Source organism: Mus caroli, unplaced genomic scaffold, assembly GCF_978045245.1.
Source record: "Mus caroli unplaced genomic scaffold, Mus_caroli_1 scaffold_8, whole genome shotgun sequence".
NCBI classification, from domain to species: domain Eukaryota; kingdom Metazoa; phylum Chordata; class Mammalia; order Rodentia; family Muridae; genus Mus; species Mus caroli.
Window position 1 is genome coordinate 132,849,514 of NW_028227263.1, and position 24,275 is coordinate 132,873,788.

Here is a 24,275-nt window from a genome sequence, read left to right on the forward strand (position 1 = left end):
AAAAAATTTATTGGTGAGCTTCTTCTTTCATTTTTTCCTTCACTCTCAAGACAGCATATTGCCTTTCTCCATATCCTTCATAATCCTTTTCAGTTTATTGACACATTATTCTATTACCTCCCCTTGATTCCTCAACACCTGTTTTCTTATCTTTGCTTTCTTCTGGTTTTGTACCCCAAACCACTATCTATCTATGTATCTATGTCTCTCTCTCTCTCTCTCTCTCTCTCTCTCTCTCTCTCTCTCTCTCTCTCTCTCTCTCTCTCTCTCTCTCTCTCTCTCTCCCTCTCTCTCCCTCTCTCTCTCTCTCTCTCTCTCTCTCTCTCTCTCTCTCTCTCTCTCTCTCTCTCACACACACACACACACACACACACACACTGTGATCTCTCTTTGTTTGAGAAAGAACATGTTTTCTCCTGAGTCTTTGTCTCCTTGCTGAGTTCTTTGCTAGTCTATTTATTTTCTAAAAACTATATGATTTTATTTTCTTTCATAGATGAATAAAATTCCACTGTATAAGGATTGAACTTTTCTATTATTTTCTTATGTACATCTCGTATGAACATCATTTCCTTGCTATTGTGAATAATGCAACATTTTACACGGATACATCTCCGTCTTAGGGTACGGAATCTTTTAGGTATGTGGACAAAATTATATAGCTCTATTATATTGTAACTCAATTTTAATGATTTGATAACTCTGTGTCTTCGTTTCCATAATGCATGTAGTATTTTACCCTCCTACCAGTATAAAATGAGAATTTTGACACATCATTGTCAACATTTGTAATTGTATATTCTCTTAGTGTTAATTATTCTAAGGAATGTGATGAAGTCTCAAAGAATTTGTAATATACATTTCTGTGAGAGCTAAATATGTTGAACACTTTAAAAACATTTACTGCATATTTGTGCTTCATTCTTAAGGAAACACTTGTTCATTTCATAAACTTCTTTGTTGACTGAAAAGCTTATGAAGTGCTTAATCTTTATTTTCTTTTATACATTTTAGGTTTTAAGCTCTTGAGTGAAATATAGAAGTCAATGATTTTTCTTCCACTAAGTAGATGATATGTCTACTTGGCTGATAGTTTACTTTAATATGCATTAATTGCCAATGCAGTTATACATTAATTTTTGGTGCATTTCCTGTGCTATTGAGTTCTGTTGCCTCTTTACAACTCATATTACTAAAGTGTTCCTCTGAGAGTTTTAGCACTTCAGGTTTAAAATAATTTAACATTAATTGTTATGGAAGGTGAGGAAATATAGAAACAATGCAGTTTGTCTCCATATGTATATCAATTTTCTATTAATCTACTCAGGATCAGAAGGTCTGAACATCTAGTCATAACAAATATTCAAGTAAGAAATGATTGCACCTCTGGAAATTCTTCCTGAGACCTTCTGAGACTCTGCAGGACAATGACAGGGAAAACCAGACTCATGATTTATCCTTACTCAACATTGGTCATTTCCTGTGTGACTTCTTACTGTCTCCTTGTCCAGCATTTGCTATTATTGATAAGAAGATTTGATGGCCCAATATGTTAGAGATGCAGTAACACTAAGATTGGAAACTGGTATATTTTTTCAATTTTGTTAAAGAAAAAATTCTAATATGTATAAGTTCTATAGTACTTTATAATTTGTATAAAGTCTTCATTATGGTTCTTACTTCTCCCCATGCTCAGAATTTAAACTTTTGCCTTTATTTATGCTACTTTCAATACCTTTTTATATTGTATATGAAGATCCCTCCTTGGAAGTTTGATTTGCCCCCTGTCACTCTAGTCCCTTAATTACTGGTGATGTTGAGCCTCGTTTTGCACACATTTTGGAGACTTCTGTATTGTTTAGAGGAAGTTCATGCAAGTCATGAACACATTTCTCATATGTTTTATATTTTAGCTATTTAAAAAAAGTTTTCATAATGTTTATTAATTCATTGAGAATTTTGTACAATTTAGTTTTTGATGACATCTACCCAACTAGGTATTCCAAGTTCCATCCCTAATTCTAGGTCCACCCACCTTAGTGTCCCTTAAACATTTAATATACTGGGTGTTGTCCATATACATTTGGGTGTGCTTCTTTCATTATCTACAGGAGATCTCATCTCATCTTCTGGTATCTGCTCACACTCACACACAACCTTCCCAACATGCACATCATTGAAAACAAGACAAATATTTTAAAAATTCTTTAAATATTCGGAATATTTAATCACCCAATGTAAATATGACTTTCAAATATCTTCTGTTGTTTCTCTTGACGAAAATTGAACTCAACTTCATGTGAATTTCAGAAATATGGCATACTTTAAAAATCCATTCTTTGAAAATTAACTCCAAATCATTGTATTTAGTCAAAATCAATAAATACATACATCTTTTTTGTTTGTTTCCTTTTTATTTTTTGAGAAAGCAATTCTCTGTGTATAGCCATGACTGCACTGGAACTGCCTCTGTACAGCAGATTATTTTTAGATTCATAGATCTGCCTGCCTGTGTGTTTTGAGTCATACCATTAATGTGTACACCATGACATCCATTAAAATATTTAAACTTTAGAAAACATATTTTATATTTTAACTGCAATAATAAGAAATATCTACTTCTATAATGAAAAATATTAAAAATTCTTTTTTTTTCAGTGAGAGAGCTATACAAATACAGTAACATCATGAATGTTTTATTCAAGATAACTTCATGAAACAGTGCACACTTAATTTCCAGGGTCTATTGAGTATAATAAACTGATTTATCTTTTCAATAGGCATGAAAATGACTCCTATAAACTTGCCAATGGGAATATTCCTCTTTTCCCAGATTTTAATGGGAATCTTTGGCAATTCCTCAATACTATTTTATTATGTCATTTTCATATTCAGTGGGAAACATTTAATGCCTAAAGATATCATCATAGAGCACTTGACTTTATCCAACTGCTTGTCTCTCATCTCAAAAGGCATTCCACAGACATTGTCTGATTTTGGATTTAAAAACTTTCTGGATGATATTGGATGCAAAGTGATAATGTATATATACCGAGTAACAAGGGGGATGTCCCTGTATGCAATGTGCCTACTGAGTTGTTTCCAAGCAATCACAATCAGTCCCAGCAACTCCAGATGGATTATGCTTAAACACAGAGCCACAAAGTATATTGGTTCTTCCTGTTTAGTCAGTTGGCTTGTGAATTTGCTTCTAAACATCATGACGCTAGTAAAAGTGACAGTCCCCACTTACAGCAAAAATGTGACAAATACGAATAGTTATGGGTACTGCTCATGGTTTGCTCCAAGCAATCTGGCAACTGCACTGTATATGTTCTTACTCTGCTTCTGTGATGGCCTGTGTCTGAGTCTCATGGCCTGCTCAAGTGTCTCTATGATGAATATCCTCTACAAACATAAGAGACAAGTCAAGCATATCCATAGTGCTCAACACCTTCTGAAAGTCTCGCCTGAGGACAGAGCTACACAAACTATCCTCATCCTGGTGTGCACATTTATCATCTCTTATACAATCTCTTCTATACGTGTAATCTTTACAACCTACTCCAATGTTTCAGAGATTTGGAGAGTAAGTGTATTTATATTTCTAGAAATATGCTTTCCCATATTTTGTCCCTTTGTTCTCATCAGCAATATCAAGTGTAGTTTCAGACTATTTTTACCCTTCTGTGGAAAGAGATAGCTCCCTGGGGACAAGGTCCCAACTTGCTCAGAGGAGAAGGGGAGGGAGATAGGGGAAGAAGTGAGAGGGTGACTGGGAGAGGGACAGTGAGTGGGATGTGAAGTGAATAATTAAAAGAAATTAATTAAAAGTCATCTTTAAAATAGTTTAAAAAAATCTCTAAAGGGTTTTTTTGTTTGTTTGTTTGTTTGTTTCCAAGACACGGTGTTTCTGTATAGCCCTGGCTGTCCTGGAACCAGGCTGGCCTTGAACAGAAATCCGACTGCCTCTGCCTCCCAAGTGCTGGGATTATCTCTCAAGGATTTTAAGATGTATTTTAAAATCCATGAGAGATAAATTTTAAAAGGATTTTAGCTGAAGGGGTCTGCAACCTAGAGGTGGAACAACAATACTAGCTAACCAGTATCCCCAGAGCCCATGTCTCTAGCTGCATATGTAGCAGAAGATGGCCTAGTTGGCCATCATTGGGAAGAGAGGCCCCTTGGTCTTATAAACTTTATATGCCTCAGTATAGGTGGGACTTTTGGGATAGCATTGGAAATGTAAATGAAATAAATACCTAATTAAAAAAAAAAAGAAATTCGAGTGGGTGGGTAGGGGAGCAGGGTGGGGGGAGGGTATAGGGGACTTTCAGGATAGCATTTGAAATGTAAATGAAGTAAATACCTAATAAAAATTGGAAAAAGTTTTTAAAAAGACGTAATTTTAGGTAGTACTCATGGACTATTTTCAAAAAAGAAATCTTAAAAGGGAATATTTTGGGAAATTATCTATAGATCCTGTGTAACATGTTAATGCAAGCTGCCAACTATTATCAATGTGGAACAAATATTATTTATTTAATACATTTTATTTACTGGTACAATAATCTTTGTATGCTCTTTACCAGTGTCTTAGTCAGGGTTTCTATTCCTGCACAAACATCATGACCACGAAGCACTTGGGGAGGAAAGGGTTTATTCAGCTTACTCTTCCACATTGCTGTTCATCACCAAGGAAGTCAGGACTGGAACTCAAGCAGGTCAGAAAGCAGGAGCTGATGCAGAGGCCATGGAGGGATGTCTTCTTGTTCTAGGTAGAAATTCAAGTAGTATATTGATTAGATAGGGTAGATAGATAGTGGGTAGCAGTGTTTTGCTCCTGATTTTGATTTTTATTAAAAATTTCTCCATTTATTTTGATGACAGTTATTGGCTTGCTGTATATTGCTTTTATTATGTTTAGGTATGCACCATGTATCCATAATATCTAAGATTTTAAGTAGAATAGATGTTGGATTTTGTTAAAGGCTTTTAAAGCATATTATATGATCATATGTTTTTTCTTTCAGTTTGTTTATATGATGGATTATGTTGATGGATTTCCATATATTGAACCATCCATTCATACTGGTGATACTTGATCATGGTGGATGATGTTTTTGATGTGTTCTTGGATTTGGTTTGGGAGTACTTTATTGAGTATTTTTTTTACATCAATATTCATTAGAGAAATAAGTCTGAGGTATTCTTTCTTCGTTGAGTCTTTGTTTGGTTTAGGTATCAGGGTGACTGTGGCTTCATAGAATGAGTTTGGTAATGTTTCCTATGTTTCTATTTTGTGGAATAGTTGAGTATTGGTATTAGCTTTTTTGATGGCCTGGTACAATTCTGCCCTAAAACCATCTGGCCCTCTGCTTTTTTTGGTTGTGAGACTTTTAATGACTGGGTTTAAATAGTTTACCTGATGTTGATTTAACTTTGGTAAGTGACATCTGTCTATAAAATCTTCCATTTTGTTAATATTTTCCAATTTGGGGAGTTTAGGCTTTTGAAGTAAGACCCAATATTTTTGTGAATTTCTTGTTTGTCTCTTGTTATATCTCCCTTTTCATTTTTGATATTGTTTATGTGGATACTGTCTTTTTGTCTCTTGGTTAGTTTAGCTAAGGGTTTGTCTATCTAAATGGTGACTTGATATGAGACTGCCATGAACTACTGAAACTCTGCACGCATGTCCATGCCTTTAGGAATGAAAAGAATGAGCATATACATACATATCCATCAGAACTAGGCTGGTATCATGTTTTAAACCTTTGGTGAAGATTACATAGATAAGTAGAGGCAACACAGGAATTTCCAAATACAAGTGTGTGTGTGTGTGTGTGTGTGTGTGTGTGTGTGTACTTTGTATATTAAAAGTACATTGAGAGCTCTCCACAAACCTAAGATAAAGTTTTCAGTGAAAATGAGCAATACAATATAATAAAATATCTATGTTTTCTCATACCAGCACAGAAAAAAATCTTGGTTTAAGCAAATATTAAGCTTTATATTTTTAATCTGTACTAGTTCTCTGTATAAGTTGTTTTGATCATATTCACACCTACCCCAATTCTTTCAAATGACACCCTCAATTCCCTACCTGCCTAACTTACTGTGCTTTAAAAACAGATATGTCAAGAACAATTGGTGTTGCCCAAATATACTTGTATGCATGCAAATATACGTGTATCATGAGTGTTGTCTGATTACCAGGGAGTATGCTCTTCAAGAAAACTGTTTCTTTTCCTATCCCAACAGCTAACAATTGTAAATAGTTCCTAAAAGATTCTGACAGAGAGTAAAAAATTATTTAAGCCCCCTAGACCTGTGTCCAAAATAGCCCCATTGTTCCAGGATGTAAGGTGTTTGTGTTTTTTGCCAGGTGTTTGTGGTTTTTGCCTTTCTATAGCCCAATGCCAGGTGTTTGTGGTTTTTGTGTCTTTATAAAACCCCTTATTCCTTGAGCTCATTATCGACTCCTCTACTCCTGCCTGGGATATGAGTTGTTCCCAGTGCACTGGTCTTTCCTGAATAAACAAACCTCTTGCAGTTTGCATCAAGACCATTTCTTGTGAGTGATTTGGAGTGTCACCTCTCCTGAGTCAGAACATGGGGGAGTCCTCACATTGTGAGTCTTTCATTCCAAAGTTATGGTAAACCTCCATTTTGCATGCAGGGATTTGGTATGGCTTGTGCTTATACAGATATTGGGCATGCTGTTACAACCACTGTGAATACACCTATGTATCTGCTCTTTTTGTGCACAGAAAACACAATTTCCTTGTACCCATCCACCACCTCTAGTCCTTACCATCTTCCCACACTTTTTTCTCAATGATTCCTAAATATTTGAAGGAGGGGAAGTGATGGAGACAACATGTTTAGGGATAAGCATAATCATTCAGTCTTTTCTTCTCTGAACTTTGTTATGAGTCTCCAAGTTAATCACCATTTACTACAAGTAGAAGCTTATCTGATGAGGACTGAGAGATGCATCCACCTATGGACACCACATGCTGTTAGGAGTCAGTTTAATATTATGTGGCTTAGTAGAGTAAAGGTAATAGATTCTTTTTATGGTCTTAATGGTGCCAAGAATGGGTTCAAACATGCAGAGCAGGAATTAATTTTAATCAGAGAGTGGTTGGCTGTTCACATGATGTTTATGCCACTATTACACAGGTAGACATGTACTTCCAGGGCTGTCATTGTTACAGTGCACACTGTCACTGCTGGGTATGTCTGATGATTACTTTGTTCCTCCAGTAGAATAAAGAGAACACACCTACACTGTGAAAGTTATCCATTGTGGATGAAGCTTCCAGGTTTGAACCAGCTTTTTTTTTTTTTTTCTTTGTCACATTCTTGAGGGTAACAAAGAACAATGGCAATACCAACTCCTTTTTAAAAACAAAAAACAAGAACAAAACTAGGTCAATTTTTAATTATGAGTCTTCAAAGGGTTTTATTCATAGTCGTTATGATTTTTAAATGTTCTATTTTTGCTTTGTTGTTTTGAGTAGCCTGGGTCTCACAAGGTAGCCTAGAGTAGTCTTAAGCTCACTATCTTCTTTAGATTTGCTTCAGATTCACAGAAATCCTCTGTCTCAGCCTGCAGAATAGCATAATTATTGTCATGCAACACTATAAGGGACAGTCTTAAATTCTCAAATAATTCTTCTCTAAATGATACTCACCTTATATAGACTTCTGCTATGTGGAAAATCATGGAAACAGTGAATCTCAATAATCCATCCAATTCTTTCCTATCATCCAACTCTTTAGACATAAACAAAGGCTTCAGTTTCCCCCCAGAAACTTAAATTAGTGTAAAGGAAAAGCAGAAGAAGGAAAAATTACTAGATGAGAACTACTTAAATTTTAAAAATCATGGTAGGGAACCTCTCAATTTTGCACTGAATAAAATTGTTTATTGCCATTGATCTAAGTGTTCTTGGTCTTTGTTTAAACTCTTATTTTCCTTGTTTCAGAGGGAAGGAAATAGAGTTGTCTTCTCTAGGTTATGATTTTTTTCTCATAGATATATAATACTGAAATTCTAAGTATGTATCTAAGTATGTCTTACTCACTTACGTTAGAAAAATATTGACCCCATACTGCATAATCTTGTAAGACCTGGGGAATCAGCCTAAGTTGACAGCCTTCAAAAATGGCATTATTTGCCATTATCTGCCAGGAGGCATTATAATGTCCATGTTATAGTAATGTGAAGAGACAAAAGATATTCTTAGAAATTAACTCCAATTGAATTTAAGCTCTAGTCACTGGGATAACCTACATGATCAGTGTAATTTAAGAAGCTATTGAATTACTTATCTTTGTTCATTTTTATCATCTTTGTGACAAAAAAGAAGAACAACTACAGGTGGGCAGGGTTTATTTTAGCTTTCAGTTTGAAGGTGCAGCCTATTATTGCAAGGAAAGCATGAAATCAGAAGGCTGAGGCAGCAGATCACTTCGTATCTGTAGTCAGATAGCAAAGACAGATGAATGCTGGTTCTCAATTTTCCTCATTGTATTCAGCCCAGGACTTTTAACTAATGGATTGATTTCTATGCAGAATTAGATTGACTCTTCCTACCTCTATTAACCCAAGTTAGAAACTCCCACAAAGACATGTCCAGATGTTTGGGTTTTTTTTTTTTTTTTTGGTTTTTCGAGACAGGGTTTCTCTGTATAGCCCTGGCTGTCCTGGAACTCACTTTGTATACCAGGCTGGCCTCGAACTCAGAAATCCGCCTGCCTCTGCCTCCCGAGTGCTGGGATTAAAGGCGTGCGCCACCACGCCCGGCTCCAGATGTTTGGTTTTTAGGTTTTTCTAGATCCTGTCAAGTGAACTATCAACTTTAACCATCATGTTATCTAATACAATCTGATCCAGAATGAGGGTTAGACTTCCATAAAGAATAAAGGAACATATGGATATATTAATGATTGAGAAACAGCAGAAAACATGACATATTGTGAGACTTTAAATATATCTTTTCAATGTCAGGGAAAAGAGAGTATGGAGACAAAGTTGTCAATACTCATGGATAGGATGGTACAACATATGGAGAAATGATTGTAGAAATGTATAGGTTACTCTCCACAGCTGTGCATTGTCTCACACTGTTATACTGAGAAATAGCTTCCAAACAACCGAGTAGCAGATGGCAATGGTACACAGCAGGATTTGGATGGTTAGGGGTGTCTCTGACTTCAAATGGAACTCTGAGAAAAAAATGGGTACTAGGAATTGATGTTTCTTGATTCTTCTTTCCATGGAGATAACTTGAAGTGCAGCCATGGGGTCAGACCATGAGATCAGAGACAAAACATCAGTGAAGCTTAAACACAAATAGATACAAGACAGTTGGATTTTTCTTTGCTCTTCTCTGTATCACTCAGTTGCAGCAGTGAGACAAGAGCTTAACCTGTGCCCGCACAGATTTTTATACCTCAACAGCTACTTGGATGTCTGAAAGGCAAAAAAATTCTTCAGTACATGATGACACCTAATTTCAGAGCATTTTGAATGAAAACAAAAAGATATCTTAATATCGTGGGACTATTTATCCAGCATTATGATAGCTGTAACAGCCGATGATGCTTAATTTGCATGGTGGACTTGATTAATAAAACCTGGCAATGGGTGAGTCTAAAGTTCAATAATGAATGAAAGACCATTTACATTTATCATAATACACAAGTGAACATGTTAAATTACCTTCCGCTACAGCAGGGAAAGTGATTCTTGGGAATGGATTAGTTATTACTTATAAGGATGAAGGGGAAAAATGTAGGGAAGCATGTGTCTAAGAATGTAAATATGTTTATTAGCCACAGCCTTGGATTGTCAAATAGAACAGTATAGATAACAAGTATGAAGGATGTTGAGTAGGAGAAGACAAAAGTGCACACAAGGATCAAGATGGTTTTTATGGCTTTGTCTTCAGGGGACACGCTGAAGGAATGCTGAGGATTGTGGATATACCGTAGTTGACTCTTGTGCCTATAGAGAATATTCACCATGGAGACAATGGTCCAGACCATGAGACTCAAACACAGACCATCAGTGAAACAAAGCAAAAATTGATATAGTACAGTTACAGCATTGCCAAAGGGGAATGCTGAGCAGTAACCCAACTTGATTTTTCTGGTGAAAATTTTATTAGTATTTGGTCCAATCACATATATAGCTGCCCTGATGTTTAGAAAGAGATACACAAGCTTAGAGAGCAGAACCGAATCATGTACTTAAGAGAATGAGTGTGCAAGCTTCATCAACATGGAGTGCCTCAGGTTGATTATGATTGCTTGGAAACAACTCAAGAGGCAGGTGCAGTGTAGGGAAACACCCTGGGACACTCAATTACTGTAGAAAGTAAGTTTACATAAGAGGTCATCCAGGAGATATCAAAACCCCAGCTGTACCATTATGTGAGGTATGGCTCTTGAGATAATAACCATGAAATTGGCTACAGTCAGTTGCTTTAAAATTTGGTCTTTGAGGACATCAAACTTTTTCCAGTGATTACAGACATGACTTAATGAAAAAGAATTGACCAATTGCCAAGGATTCCCACAGCTGTTTGAGAAAAGAACAAAATTCCCATTGGCAAGTTCTCAGAAATCATGTTCTTTTTACCTGAGATAAACAAATTTAACTACATCAGTACAACCAGTATGAAAACACTAACGTGTATTAATTTATTGTAGCTTAAATTGTATCCCTGTCTCATCAGGCCAAATGCCTGTTTTATGGCAGGTTACCCAATCAATCAAGATACAATACCATGGTCAAACCCATTTTGAGTTATCAAACATTGGAGTAAAGTAAAGGATGTAAATTAGGACTTATCATTTTCACATTTCTTATAATGCTTTAGAGTCTTCAGAGTTCTTCAAATGCTTTTGTTCTAAATTAATATCCAATAGATAACATCTACCTTTTCTGAAAGAATTGAGTGTATTTATGCCAACATACACTTAATTCAGTTCTATAATACAGCTACTAAATCACAAAATTGGAAGTTAATCAGTATAGCCAAAGAGAGAAAAACTTGTAAGAAAGAAGAATGGAAAGGATAAATATATGTCAAAAGATAGGCTGAAATAAATCAGAAGAAAATAGTAGGGCATTCTTAAATTTTGAATCTGACAAAAATCCTTACTAGAATTATTTTATTAAAAAAATACAATCATTGATGTTTGTATAGCCATAACTTAAAAAGAGAAAAAGTTTTCCTCCTATAGGTCTCTGATGTTTTCCCAGAAGACATAAAATAAGAAGTTTATAAGTAACTTTGGGTCACCCAGCTAGAAAACATTAGCCATATTCCACACAGTGTCATCAAATACCAAGTGTCTATCTGAATTCGGAGCCTCCCCCATGCAGAGTTACTACAACGACATGCTGGTGCACATTATAATGTTAGTCTCACTGGAATGTAAAGAAATCATATGTCATGTTAGCAAGGTGAATCTAACAGTCAGTTAAAGATACAGAGTGAGCAATTATACTCCAAGGGGTGGAGCTGAAATTGTATCAATGTTTACACAACTATGAATTTGAGAAAACAGCAACAAATTCTAAAAGAGAAAGAGATAGTAAAAGGATGAAAAGAGAAGGCTCCAGAGAGAGGCTATGAAAACCAGAATGTGTCATGTTAACATCTTTGAAAAAGGAAGGCCAATCCGAGTCCATCTCCCTAAGATGGAACATCTCTGCCCTGAGCTAGCAGTTACTATTCCTTGACAGGGTTCTGAGAAGGAAAGTCCAGGGGACAGAGATAAAGAAGATAGGTAAGGTGGGCTCAGGAGGTCTTGTGCAAGCTTTGTCCTATGTCCAGAAGGCTTATTAAGAAGTACAGAGATGGTCGTGGTGCTGGGAGAAATAACTGGAACTAGTAGGCATCTCTATTATAATCATTATAAGAGACCAAAAAGACTTCATTCAGCAACTGATGGGATCAGATGCAGAGTCCCACAGCCAAATATCCGTTGGAGCTTAGGGGGTTCTGTGGAGGAGAGGCAGGAAGGATCAGAGGAACTAGAGCAGTGAGGAACACACCTTGAGAACAGGCCCACAGAATCAACTGACCAGGACTCATGGTAACTTGAGAGATCAGGAATCCTGCAGGGTTCTGACATAGGTCCTCTCCATATATGCACGGCTGAGTAGCTTGATGTCCTTGTGGAAATCTTAATGGTGAGAGTTGTAATTATCCTAGATTCTTTTGCCTGCTTATGGTATTCCTTTCCCCTGCTGGTTTGCCTTGTCCAGCCTTGATGTCATGGTATGCACCTAGTCATATTGTATCATATTATGTTCTATTGAGGATAGATGTGAACAAGTCAGAGGGGTCAAGGACACAACAATATCTGCGGAACTAATCTGGGACCATTAGGAATCACAGAGACTGGGCCACCAACCAGAGAACATACAGGAGCGGGATTAGACTCCCTACAGAGGCTGTCTTAGTCTCTGTTCCCTGTCACTGGATCCCTTTTCCCTCTTAGATGGACTACCTGGTTTCCTAGGAAAATAGCATACAACTTAAATGTTCCTTTACCTTCACAAGGATGGAAAAACACTCTTTTTACTTCATTAAACAGTGTAAAGGATCCTCTACTTGAACTTCAGTAACATTGATCCTAGGGAGCAAGCATTATCAAAGTTGATATAACATTATAAAACAAGGGAAATGCAAATGGACACAAGTCATGTATCTATGTTTTGTTTTCAAAATTTAATTTATTTAAATGAAATTAAATTTATAAATTATCTTTCAAAATGTACAGCATCTTATATGCTATTTTCAGGGAAGAAATGGGATGGTGTGGGCAGGAAGCTTATCAAGCAAAGTTGCACAAGAGCACAGGTTATCTCAAAGGCCTTATATACCAAGCACACAGTGGTCCTGGACAGATAACTCCAGGTTTTCAGTGGGATAAGCCAAGCTCCTGGTAACCAAAATGTTTATTCCTTTGATTCCCTGGTCCCAGCTACAGACTGGGATCAAGTCCCCTCTTCCACACAGAACTAGGTTCCCTTTTCTTTTTCATAAGGGCTTCTGAGAAGTCTTAGAGCAGTCTAGTTATCATGGTGCCATGATAACTAAGACTAACTAAGAGCATTAAGAGATTCCAGTGTACGAAGGTGTTCCTGATAGTCCCTGTAACAGAAGACACTCCTAGTGACTTTCTCTACCTTTCTTCTACTCATATAAGTTTATACTAAGTCGTGTACTTGTTTGATAAAGGTTCTACAGTGAAGAGCACTTGTGAAATAGGAAGAGAATAATTGAAAACAATGTATAAAACAAGAGATAATTGTCAGGCTATTGAGTAATGCTGAAAACCAGATAAGGTTATAGACACTGTATTCAAACAGGACAGCTCCATTGTGTCATATTTCATGATAAATGCTATGTTGGGTTCAGTCCTTTCATCTGTGTATAATGAGTAATAATCAATTCATTCAACAAAGATAAGATATAAAGTGGTAATGGAACATCTACATACAAAACACTTTGACAGTAGCTTCAGTATGAAATCTTTCAACATTGTGAAGGAAAAATGATAACATATCCAAAACAGAAAATGTGTGCTAGTCATCTCTCTGAAATACTTTAATGGAGAAGTCTCCATAAATTCATTTTGCAAAAGCAGAAAAGTGTCTCTCAGCCTGAGTATCAATAGTTTGAGAAGCCTTGTCTGTGATCATAGTGGATTTACAGAGGGGAAGGACTCAGAAGCAGCAGTTCCCAGAATTCCATGTGGCCCTTCTTCATCTTCAGTGCTCTTGAGCCTGACTCTTCTAGACCATGATGTAGCTTCTGAGTCTCTGAAATTGACAGGACTCTCCTCACTTTTTACCTGACCCTTGTGCTCATGTCCTAAAATCTCCTGAGTTTCAGACTACATTATGAATGGTTAAAACCACACCAGTCAACAGTGAGCTTTCTCTTTTGGGTTTCAATAAAGACTTCTCTTCACAAATCTCACAATGAGGTGCTGAGGATAATAGTAGCTGTTTCCCCTGCCACCCCACAAACTGATGCAGAAGGGTATTTTTTTGCCTCAAATTTTCCAAAAGTAACTGAAATAATTCACTGTTCAGACACAGGAATTCTGACTCAGTTTGCAAAGAGAAGAACAGCCAATCACTCACACTGTGTATGAGCCATGCTGCTCAATGAACACATTGTCCATTCAGTCACACAGAAGTGTTTAGTTTAAAACATATATTTCTTAAAAAAAATTATCTCTTTTAGTTACATAAAAGACTTTATGAGGCCATTATTGTCTTACATACTTGTGATTTTCTGTTTAGTAACTTGGGGGTTGGAGAGATGAATCAATAGCTAAGAATACTTGCTGCTTCTTTAGAGAATCTGGGTTCTGTTCACAGCATCCACATTGGATGGTTCACAGCTGCCTCTAACTCCACCTCCAGGTAAAATCTGGTACCCCTGGGCTCTACTGGCTCCAGCACATTCATACCCACAAACAAACATACGTACAAACAAATGTTATTTAAAATAATAAAAATAGATCCTAAAAGAAAGATTAGTATTTTTTTTCCAATAGAAGAGAAGAAAAAGCTGAATTCTATGCTTAAAATGGGTGATGTGGGTGTGGGAGAGATGGCTCAACAAAGAAAAGTGCTTAGGGCACCTGAGTTTAGATCACACAACCTGCATATAATTGCTGAGTGTTTCTGGCTATCTTAGAAAAAGACACACACACACACACACACACACACACACACACACTCACAGAGAGAGAGAGAGAGAGAGAGAGAGAGAGAGAGAGAGAGAGAGAGAGAGAGAGAGAGAGAGAGAGAGAGAGAAGATTCACACAGAGACCCTGCTTCAAGAAATAAAGCAGACAGGGATACAGGAGAATACCAACTACTTTTCTGTCCTCTGCATGCACCACATGCACATCCACCACAAATTCCCACTACTTTATTTATCATCTGTAACCTCCCCCCACAAGCCTGAAGCAGGCTGAGCCAGACCTGACTTTGCTTACCACTAAGATCACCTAGGGTGGAGCCTGCCTCCCTGGATCACTCTATTGTTCTGCCACTGCCACTGCTGCTACCTGCTGGGAGTCTGCCTAGCTGTTCTGAAGTCTATATCTGATCCTACACGTGGTCACCTGCAGCTGGGAAGGATACATCTAATTCTACACTCTACAAGTGGTTACCTCCAGCTTGGCGGGAATGGGCCTCCCCTCTCCTTTATAAAGTGTGTCCGCCATTAAAAATTTGAACCTTGAGCAGACTAGCTTGTCTTGGTTCCATTATTTCTCTACCTGCCTAGATTCCCTCTTCTCTTCCAGTTCCAAGATGCCTCCCAGGCTCAAACCCGGACTTGAGAGTCGCAGGCCGGCCCCAACAATTTGGCGAACCAACACGGGACCTGGGAATGGCAGAGGACATTTGTAAGAAACACTGCTGGTTTAGAGCTCCATGGAAGAAGAAAAGAATTAAAGAAAATTCTTACCGGAGAAGGTGTGGTACGGGCTAAGTTGGAACAGCGCTAAACCTGCATGCTGGGTTCACTTAGGTTCAGCAGTGAGATACAGGATCTAGGAATGTAACAGGCAGTCAGCCGCAGCTTCCAGAAGCTGCTTTTTTAGGTGAGAGAGATAAAAGGGTTTGGATTTAATAATCAGGCGGATTGGCCACAGTCAGAAACTGCATCAGGCAGGAGAAAAATGCCCCAGAAGCAGAGAGAAATTTTAGGGGCGCCCTGCTTTGTTCTCTCTGGGCCCTATAGCAGAAGTTCTCTGCTCTCTTTGTGGTTTTGTCTAAGGTCTTATCTAATGTCTGGTGCACCGGTCTGTCCACGTGTTCAATTCATGTGTGTTCGTGTCTAGTCGTCTGAATGGCTAAATGTTCTGAAAGACCCCCGTAGGGAGATCCTCACTCAAGTCTCGGGACCGCCGCGCACCCAGTAGGACACTGAGACCGGATCTTGTGATCACACGAGGAATTTTATTGAAAGCGAGACAGAACGAGACAGGACGAGAGCTCAGGCCAGCATGCTGGGGTCGAGACTCATGCTCCAGGCAGGAGTAGAGGAGTTTCGACCCCGGCCTGAAGTTTTACAGAGCTTTTAAAGAAAAAAAAAAACCACAAACCAGGGGAAGGGAGGGGAAATCATAAAAAATTTTTAACAATTAGATCATAGATCATGTGCTACCTTAGGCAATGCTTCTGGGGCGTTGAGACATTCTACAGAGGTCGTTGGAACATTATGATTGTTCCAGGAAAGGTAAGGTATGTTCCAGGAGTGGCTGAGGCCTGGGAACCAGATGCTTATGACTCAGGTGTTTATGACCTTAACGGGTTGCCAGGAATTTTCCACTCTTCATTCCCCACTCCTTTTTGTGACAAGCTCTAATCTTAGAGCTAGACGCTATCTTCTTGCAAAAACTGGTATTGCTGCCGCAGGACCATTACCTGAACAGCACTTACTCTTTCCTTTACAAAGGTCACTAGTCTATTGAGAATACACGGTCCAAAAGTAAGTAAGAGCATAAGAATTATTAAGGGCCCAGCTATAGTAGAGAGAAGGGTAGCAAACCATGGAGACTTATTAAACCAACTTTCAAACCATCCTTGTCTGTCTTCTCTTTCTCTTCTACGCATATCTAAGCGTTCTCTAAGCTTGGCCATAGAATCCCTGATTACTCCTGAATGATCAACATAAAAGCAGCATTCTTCTTTTAGGGCAGCACAGAGTCCTCCTTCTTTGAGGAATAACAAGTCCAGTCCCCTTCTGTTTTGTAAAACTACTTCGGATAGGGAAGTTAAAGATTCTTCTAATTTGGTTATAGACTGTTCTATAGCTCCAAGATCAATATCCATAGCTGCACGTAATTCTTCATAATACTGGGGGGTCTGAATTAAGGCAGCGGTACCTGTACCTACTCCAGCGGCTATTCCTAGTCCAAAAAGTACTGCCAAGGTTAAGGTGATAGGTTCTCTCTTCCAGCGGACTCGGTGATCAAACTCATCTACAAAGGAGCGGTCATCATGATACAGGAGTCTAGGAACAAGTTGAACCAGAATGCAGAAATCCTTGGAACCATCAAAAACAGAAGTAAACACACAAGGAGTGAGACCTGTGTTGCAAGCCCATACTGTGTCCCTGGGGGGCACTAGATATTGACCACCTTCACTAGACTGGACGTCCTGGGTCTGGTTACAGAGGTGCCGTCTGTTACGAGGTACCTGACCTAAACAAAGTCCACTTCCTGAGACTGCTGCCAGAGTCAACTTTCTGTTCTCCCCCCAAGGGCATAGAGAGTGGTCTGAAGTTTTATTATAAGTCCTGATCTGAGCAATTCCTTCATAATAAGGGGGGCTTGAGGCATAGCACAACCAGCAAGACCGAGTAATGTTGGGATTAGTGCGATTGAGGACCAGGAATGCCCCTTGTACTAGGCTAAACAGGCGATTCTCAGTGTCTGGGGGCCTGGGAGTGGTTGGAACCCGATCTAAGGAAGGAGTGTGAGTCTTGGCCAAATTGTCTGGTGGAGTAGGTCTAGGAAGCGGTACTGAGGGCTTTTCGGCTAGAACAGAGTTAGGTCCTACTGGTTGGGCTGGGGGGCTACTGATGCTCAAACGAACTATGACTGACGATCCAGGCTCCCCGTTATAGTCATAAAAAACTACTCCCCATCGCATGCCCCTTATCCATGCCTTGGAGTCCTGATTTTTTCCTGTGTCTGTAAATTTGATCAGTATTCTATCTAGATCATCAGAGCGACAGTCAGTTCTTCCATACAGTTCCATTATGGCATGTGGTCCAGGCCCTGAGTTTTGGAAAGAGAACTCAGCCTTATCAGGAGCATGACCACTAGCCCACTTCCAGTCACCATCATTGGAAGTAACGCAACTCCATTGGCCGCAATAAGAGGAGGCTAGCCCTCCACATATGGACCGCTTACCGTGCTCTGGGCAGCAATAGAACCCATAACTTCTTACTAAATTAGGGGGAGTGCTTCTAGCAGCTGGAATAATCTGTTTGAGGCAAAAGGCTAGGTCTGGCCACCACGTCCCTGGTGGTGCCGGTTTGGAGGCGGTATACAAGACCTGATCCGAATCAGGACCGAGAACCTGCCAAGTTAAGGTCAGAGGCTGGTGTGGGTTGTGGTCCTTCAGGCCTAGGGTGATTCTTGCGACGCAAGCGAAGCTTAAGAGGATTGTCAGTAGCTGCCACCGTCCAGCTGTCTTCATGGTTGCCTTTATCCTGGCTAGGAGCCTTCTTGACGTGGGAGGCGTGAATCCAGGCGGCGATTCCGTCTACCTTTACTGCCGTGGGGGTTGTTAACAGCACCAGGTATGGTCCTTTCCACCGAGGCTCAAGAGTACTGGCTCGATGTCGTCTGACAAGGACCGAATCTCCAACCTGGAACCCGTGTGGTACTGCTGTAGTCCCTGGTGCATATGCTTCTTTGATCTGGTCCCAGATCTGTGTTCTGACAACTTCTAAGGCCTTTAAATGAGTAAACAGAGCAGAGGGTGAGGAAGAGTCAGCACAGGGATCCAATATCCCGCCAGACTCAGTCAAGGGGGGCGGTCCCCCATGCAGGATTTCATAAGGGGTGAGACCGAAACGTCCAGGTGTGTTTCGGACTCTAAGGAGCGCAAAGGGAAGGAGGGTCACCCAGTCTTTACCACCGGTCTCAATGGCTAATTTAGTTAGGGTCTCTTTTAGAGTCCTATTCATTCTTTCTACCTGTCCTGAGCTCTGGGGTCTATAAGCACAATGTAACTTCCAATCAGTCCCCAATTGTGAGGCCAATCCCTGACTTACCTGGGCAACAAATGCGGGCCCGTTGTCCGAGCCAATTACCTTGGGAATCCCAAACCGAGGCAGAATCTCTTCCAGAATTTTCTTAGCAACCACCTGCGCCGTCTCAGATTTTGTAGGAAACGCCTCAACCCATCCCGAGAAAGTGTCTATAAATACTAGCAAATATTTATTACCATATTTTCCTGGCCTGATTTCAGTAAAATCAACTTCCCAGTAAGCTCCAGGACGGTTTCCTCGTTGCCTTTTTCCTTGTTCTTTATAAGGTCGGGCAGCGTTAGTGAGCGCACAAGCCCGACAGGACTCTACTACCTGTTGTACCACCGCATTTAATCCTTGGATCTGATACCTGGAATTTTTAATAAGTTTCAAGAGTTTGTCAACCCCTAGATGGGTGAATTGATGCAGTTTCTGGACAAACTCTCTCCCTTGTTTGGCAGACAGCTCGATATGCTCTTGAGAAAAATAAGGAAGCCGGTCCGCAGTCCAGATGAGCTCCCTGATATCATATTCTTTTTCTTGGTCCTGGCGAGCTGCTTGATGAGGTCCTGGCTGGGGCTCGCCTCCCCCCACCAATACTGCTTCCTTTTGGCAGAATATACAATTAGGGTGAGTCACTGGTGAGGGTCCTGATGAGGGCCCACTCTTTCCTGCCAAAGCCATCACCCCCTGGGCTGCCTGCTTTGCTGCTATATCAGCCATCTGATTTCCTTGGGCCACAGGATCCTGCCCTTTTTGGTGGCCTGGGCAGTGGATAATAGCCACCTTTTTTGGCAGGTGGATAGCCTCTAGCAGGGCTAGGATTTCTTCTTTGTTTTTAATATCTTTACCAGCTGAGGTGAGCAGTCCCCTTTGCTTGTAGATGGCCCCATGAATGTGGGCTGTGGCAAATGCATAGCGGCTGTCAGTGTAAATATTGATTGCCTTACCTTCAGCCATCTGTAGTGCCTGGGTCAACGCCAGAAGCTCGGCCTTCTGAGCTGAAGTCCCTTCCGGAAGGCTACTTGCCCAAATTACCTTCTTTCCGTCTACCACTGCCGCTCCTGCTCTCCTTTTTCCCTCCACCACGAAGCTGCTGCCATCTGTGTACCAATTTGGCACACCCGGCCATGGTTGGTCAGTCAGATCTTTTCTTGTTCCAGCTTCTTCAGCCAACACATCGGCACACCGATGTACAGGGACAGAGTCATCCACCAAGGGGAGGAGGGTGGCAGGATTGAGGATGGCAGGTGGAGCAAAAGTCACTCGATCATTTAACAACAAGCTCTGGTAGTGGGTCATCCGGGCATTAGTCATCCACCGGTCAGGGGGCTGTCGTACAATACTCTCCAGAGCATGGGGAGCAATTATAGTCACATGCTGACCCAGAGTAAGCTTATCAGCGTCTTTAACAAGCAGGGCTACTGCCGCAATGGCTTTCAGGCAAGAGGGCCAACCGCTGGCAACTGGGTCTAGCTTTTTAGATAGGTAGGCCACCGGTCGCTTCCAGGGCCCCAGAGTCTGAGTCAAAACTCCGCGGGCTACTCCAGCCCGCTCATCAACATATAGGGTGAAAGGTTTAGTTAAATCTGGCAGAGCCAGAGCGGGGGCTGCAAGCAGGGCTGCCTTTATGCTGTCAAAGGCTTTTTGGTGTTCCTCAGTCCAGGTGAAAGGGACTTTTTCCTTAGTAAGTGGATATAGAGGGGCCGCCAGTGTTGCGAACCCTGGTATCCAGAGTCTGCAAAAGCCTGCCGTCCCCAGAAACTCACGTACTTGGCGCGGGGTGGTGGGGGTTGGGATCAGCATCACAGTCTTTTTCCGAGCCTCGGTGAGCCATCGCTTTCCTTCTCGAAGAGTGTATCCTAGGTAGGTCACCTCGGTGCGACATAGCTGAGCTTTCTTGGCCGATACCCGGTACCCCAACTCACCCAATTCATTCAGGAGCTTCTTGGTTCCATCAAGGCACAGTTCCCGAGTTGAGGCTGCAACCAGTAAGTCATCTACATACTGTAAAAGAGAAATCTGAGGGTTCTGCGCCCTAAAAGGCGCGAGGTCACGGTGGAGTGCTTCATCAAAAAGAGTAGGGGAGTTTTTGAATCCCTGGGGCAACCTTGTCCAGGTTAGCTGGCCCGTGTGTCCTCCTTCTGGGTCCCTCCACTCAAAAGCGAACAATGGCTGACTGTTAGGGTGTAATCGAAGGCAGAAAAAGGCATCTTTTAAGTCTAGAACAGTGTACCAAGTCCGCTCTGGCGGGAGGGAACTTAGTAGGTTGTAAGGATTTGGAACGGTAGGGTGAATGTCCTGCACCCTCTTGTTAACTTCTCTCAAATCTTGCACTGGTCGATAATCATTAGTCCCAGGCTTTCGCACTGGCAGGAGAGGAGTGTTCCAAGGGGATTGGCAAGGCACTAGAATTCCTTGCTCTATCAGTCTCTGAATATGTGGCCGGATGCCTTCTTTGGCTTCCCTACTCATAGGGTATTGTCTGACCGAGACGGGGGAGGCATCGGCTTTTAACTCTACCACGACCGGTGGTACTTGCTTAGCTAATCCCATTCCTGCTTGCTCAGCCCAGACTCCAGAAAAAGCAGAGAGCCATTCAGGGTCTGGCAGTTGCTTGGGACCCTGCTCATGGAGGCGATACTCTTCTTCTAAATTTAAAACCAAACACGCTATAGGGGTCTCTCCCCAAGTGACTTCTGGCCCCTTTGAGGTGAACTGAACTTGAGCCTTTAGTTTGGTTAACAAGTCCCGTCCCAGAAGGGGCGCAGGGCACTCAGGAATCACAAGAAAAGAGTGAGTTACTTGATTTTTTCCTATTTCCAAAACTCTCTTAGTGGTCCAGGGGTAAAATTTACTGCCAGTAGCTCCTATTACCATGGTCTTCTTATTTCCTAATTGTCCTAACGGTTTAGTCAAGACTGAATGTTCTGCTCCCGTGTCTATTAAAAAATTAACAGGAGTCCCCTCCACAGAGAGTGTTACCCTAGGCTCGGGGAGGGGATCCGAGCCCCGACTCCCCTAGACTTCTCCCAAAGTCAACACCTTGGGTCCTCTTGGCTTCTTTTTGGGGCAATCTCTGGCCCAATGTCCTTTCTCTTTACAGTAAGCACACTGGTCTTTTTCAAGTGGAGGTCTCTGTTCTCCTGGAGGTCTTCTTGCCCTGTTGCCCAGGTACCCTGACTGTCCTTTCTCTGACTTTCTTTCACCTACTACTGCGGCCAAAATCCTAGTTAAGTTTCTCTCCTGGCGGCGATCACGCCGATTCTCTCTCTCTTCTATCTCTTTCTTCTCCCTCTCTTGTTTCTCTTCCTCTGTCTCTCTCTTGTGATACACTTTCTCAGCTTCCTTTACTAAATCCTGTAAAGTATAATCTTGGAGCCCCTCTAATCTCTGTAACTTTTTCTTGATATCAGAGGCTGACTGACCAATGAAAGCCATAGCCACGGCTGCTTTTTGTCCCTCAGAGGAGGGATCAAACGGTGTATACCTCCTGTAAGCCTCCATTAGTCGTTCTAAGAAAACAGAGGGCGGCTCCACTGGACCCTGAAGAACCTCTCTTACCTTGGCCAAATTGGTGGGTCGCCGTGCGGCCCCTTTGAGCCCCGCCACTAGAGTCCGGCGGTAGACCGTGAGACGCTCCCTACCTTCCGCAGTGTTGTAATCCCAGTTAGGACGGGTCAAGGGGAAGGCTTCATTTATAAGATTGGGGAGATTAGTGGGGGTCCCATCTTGTCCTGGGACATTCTTCCTGGCTTCCAGCAGGATCCTTTCTCTCTCCTCCGTGGTGAAGAGAACCTGCAAAAGTTGCTGGCAATCATCCCAAGTGGGCTGGTGGGAAAACATGAGGGACTCGAGAAGCCCAGTCAAGCCCGAGGGATTCTCTGAAAAGGAAGGGTGATTAGTCTTCCAGTTGTACAGGTCAGCTGATGAGAAAGGCCAGTACTGCAATGGGGCAAGTTCGTCGGGGCCTGGTGGGGGGCCACCAACATAGGCACGGAGGGGTAAGGTGACAGTGGAATCGGGTCCATGTCCCCCCTCCGGACTACGACCTCTCCGGCTCCGTGTCCCAGCCGCAGGCCCTACCGCTCCGTCTCTCTCAATAGGGGCCTGTGGCGGGGCCTGGGCAGGGGGTGCAGATGGCCGTGGCAGAGGGTAAGGGGGCGGCTGCGACTCTGCCCACGGAAGGTCCTCGATCTCGGGATAGATCTTCGGGGGTGCCGGAGGACCAGCCGAGGGTCGGGCTGGCTTGGGTTTAGTTTCTGCGACTGCCACCGTCATTCCGGAGGGCCTCACGGCCCAAGGCTTAACCCAAGGTGGTGGATTGTGGACCAGGTCCTGCCAGACGATGACATAGGGGACCTGGTCAGGATGTCCTCCTACTTCCTGGAAAACAATGCGCCTGACAGCAAAAATAAGAGGCAGGTTAAAGGCTCCCTCCGGTGGCCAACCTACTCCGAAGGTCGGCCATTCGGAGGAACAAAAAGTCTGCCAAGGTCCCTTCTTAACATCTACTGACAGATTGTGGGCCCTAGTCCTTACTTCAGTCCAGTGATCAAGAGTCAAAGTCAAAGGGGTCGTCACTGTCTGTCCCATTTCGAGCTCGACAACACACACAATAAAAGCAGACACAAACACGAGAGAAAAGAGAAACCAAAACCGACGTGGACCTTGTGTCGACCAAAGGCACTGAAAAGAGTCAGTCGGCCTAGAATCAGAACGCTGACACAGATCGTCAAGGAGAAGGACTATCTCCTGACTTTTCCCATGGGGGTCCACCAAGCGTCCCTGGTCCTCCCCCTGTCCTCCTGGGACGTCTCCCAGGGCGAACGGACGGTGGACACCTGGGTACGTCTACCCTTTATCCACACCACTCTCTCTCCCAGAGCATAGTCTCACTGAGCGTCCGCAAAAACCGAAACCGCGATCGCACCAGATTTCTAAACAGAATACAGACACAGTACTGTGACAAAAACAGAGAATCTTACCTCTAAGTGGGTCTAGGACCCCTGGGTGGTCGCGCAAATCCCGGACGAGCCCCCAAATGAAAGACCCCCCGTAGGGAGACCCTCACTCAAGTCTCGGGACCGACGCGCACCCAGTAGGACACTGAGACCGGATCTTGTGATCACACGAGGAATTTTATTGAAAGCGAGACAGAACGAGACAGGACGAGAGCTCAGGCCAGCATGCTGGGGTTGAGACTCATGCTCCAGGCAGGAGTAGAGGAGTTTCGACCCCGGCCTGAAGTTTTACAGAGCTTTTAAAGAAAAAAAAAAAACCACAAACCAGGGGAAGGGAGGGGAAATCATAAAAAATTTTTAACAATTAGATCATAGATCATGTGCTACCTTAGGCAATGCTTCTGGGGCGTTGAGACATTCTACAGAGGTCGTTGGAACATTATGATTGTTCCAGGAAAGGTAAGGTATGTTCCAGGAGTGGCTG

At 41.9% G+C, this 24,275-nt stretch overlaps 1 protein-coding gene and 2 pseudogenes across 1 annotated transcript; 1 reads left to right on the forward strand and 2 right to left on the reverse strand.

The window, feature by feature from the left end:
- Window positions 1-2,767: 2,767 nt before the first annotated feature.
- On the forward strand, window positions 2,768-3,703 carry LOC110299205 (vomeronasal type-1 receptor 3-like). The gene has a single exon (XM_021168842.2). It carries the CDS (start codon window positions 2,783-2,785, stop codon window positions 3,701-3,703), a length of 921 nt encoding a protein of 306 aa, XP_021024501.1. The 5' UTR covers window positions 2,768-2,782.
- Window positions 3,704-9,705: 6,002 nt separating this feature from the next.
- On the reverse strand, window positions 9,706-10,682 carry LOC110297371 (vomeronasal type-1 receptor 4-like; annotated as a pseudogene).
- Window positions 10,683-16,438: 5,756 nt separating this feature from the next.
- On the reverse strand, window positions 16,439-23,423 carry LOC147003570 (MLV-related proviral Env polyprotein pseudogene; annotated as a pseudogene).
- Window positions 23,424-24,275: the final 852 nt, after the last annotated feature.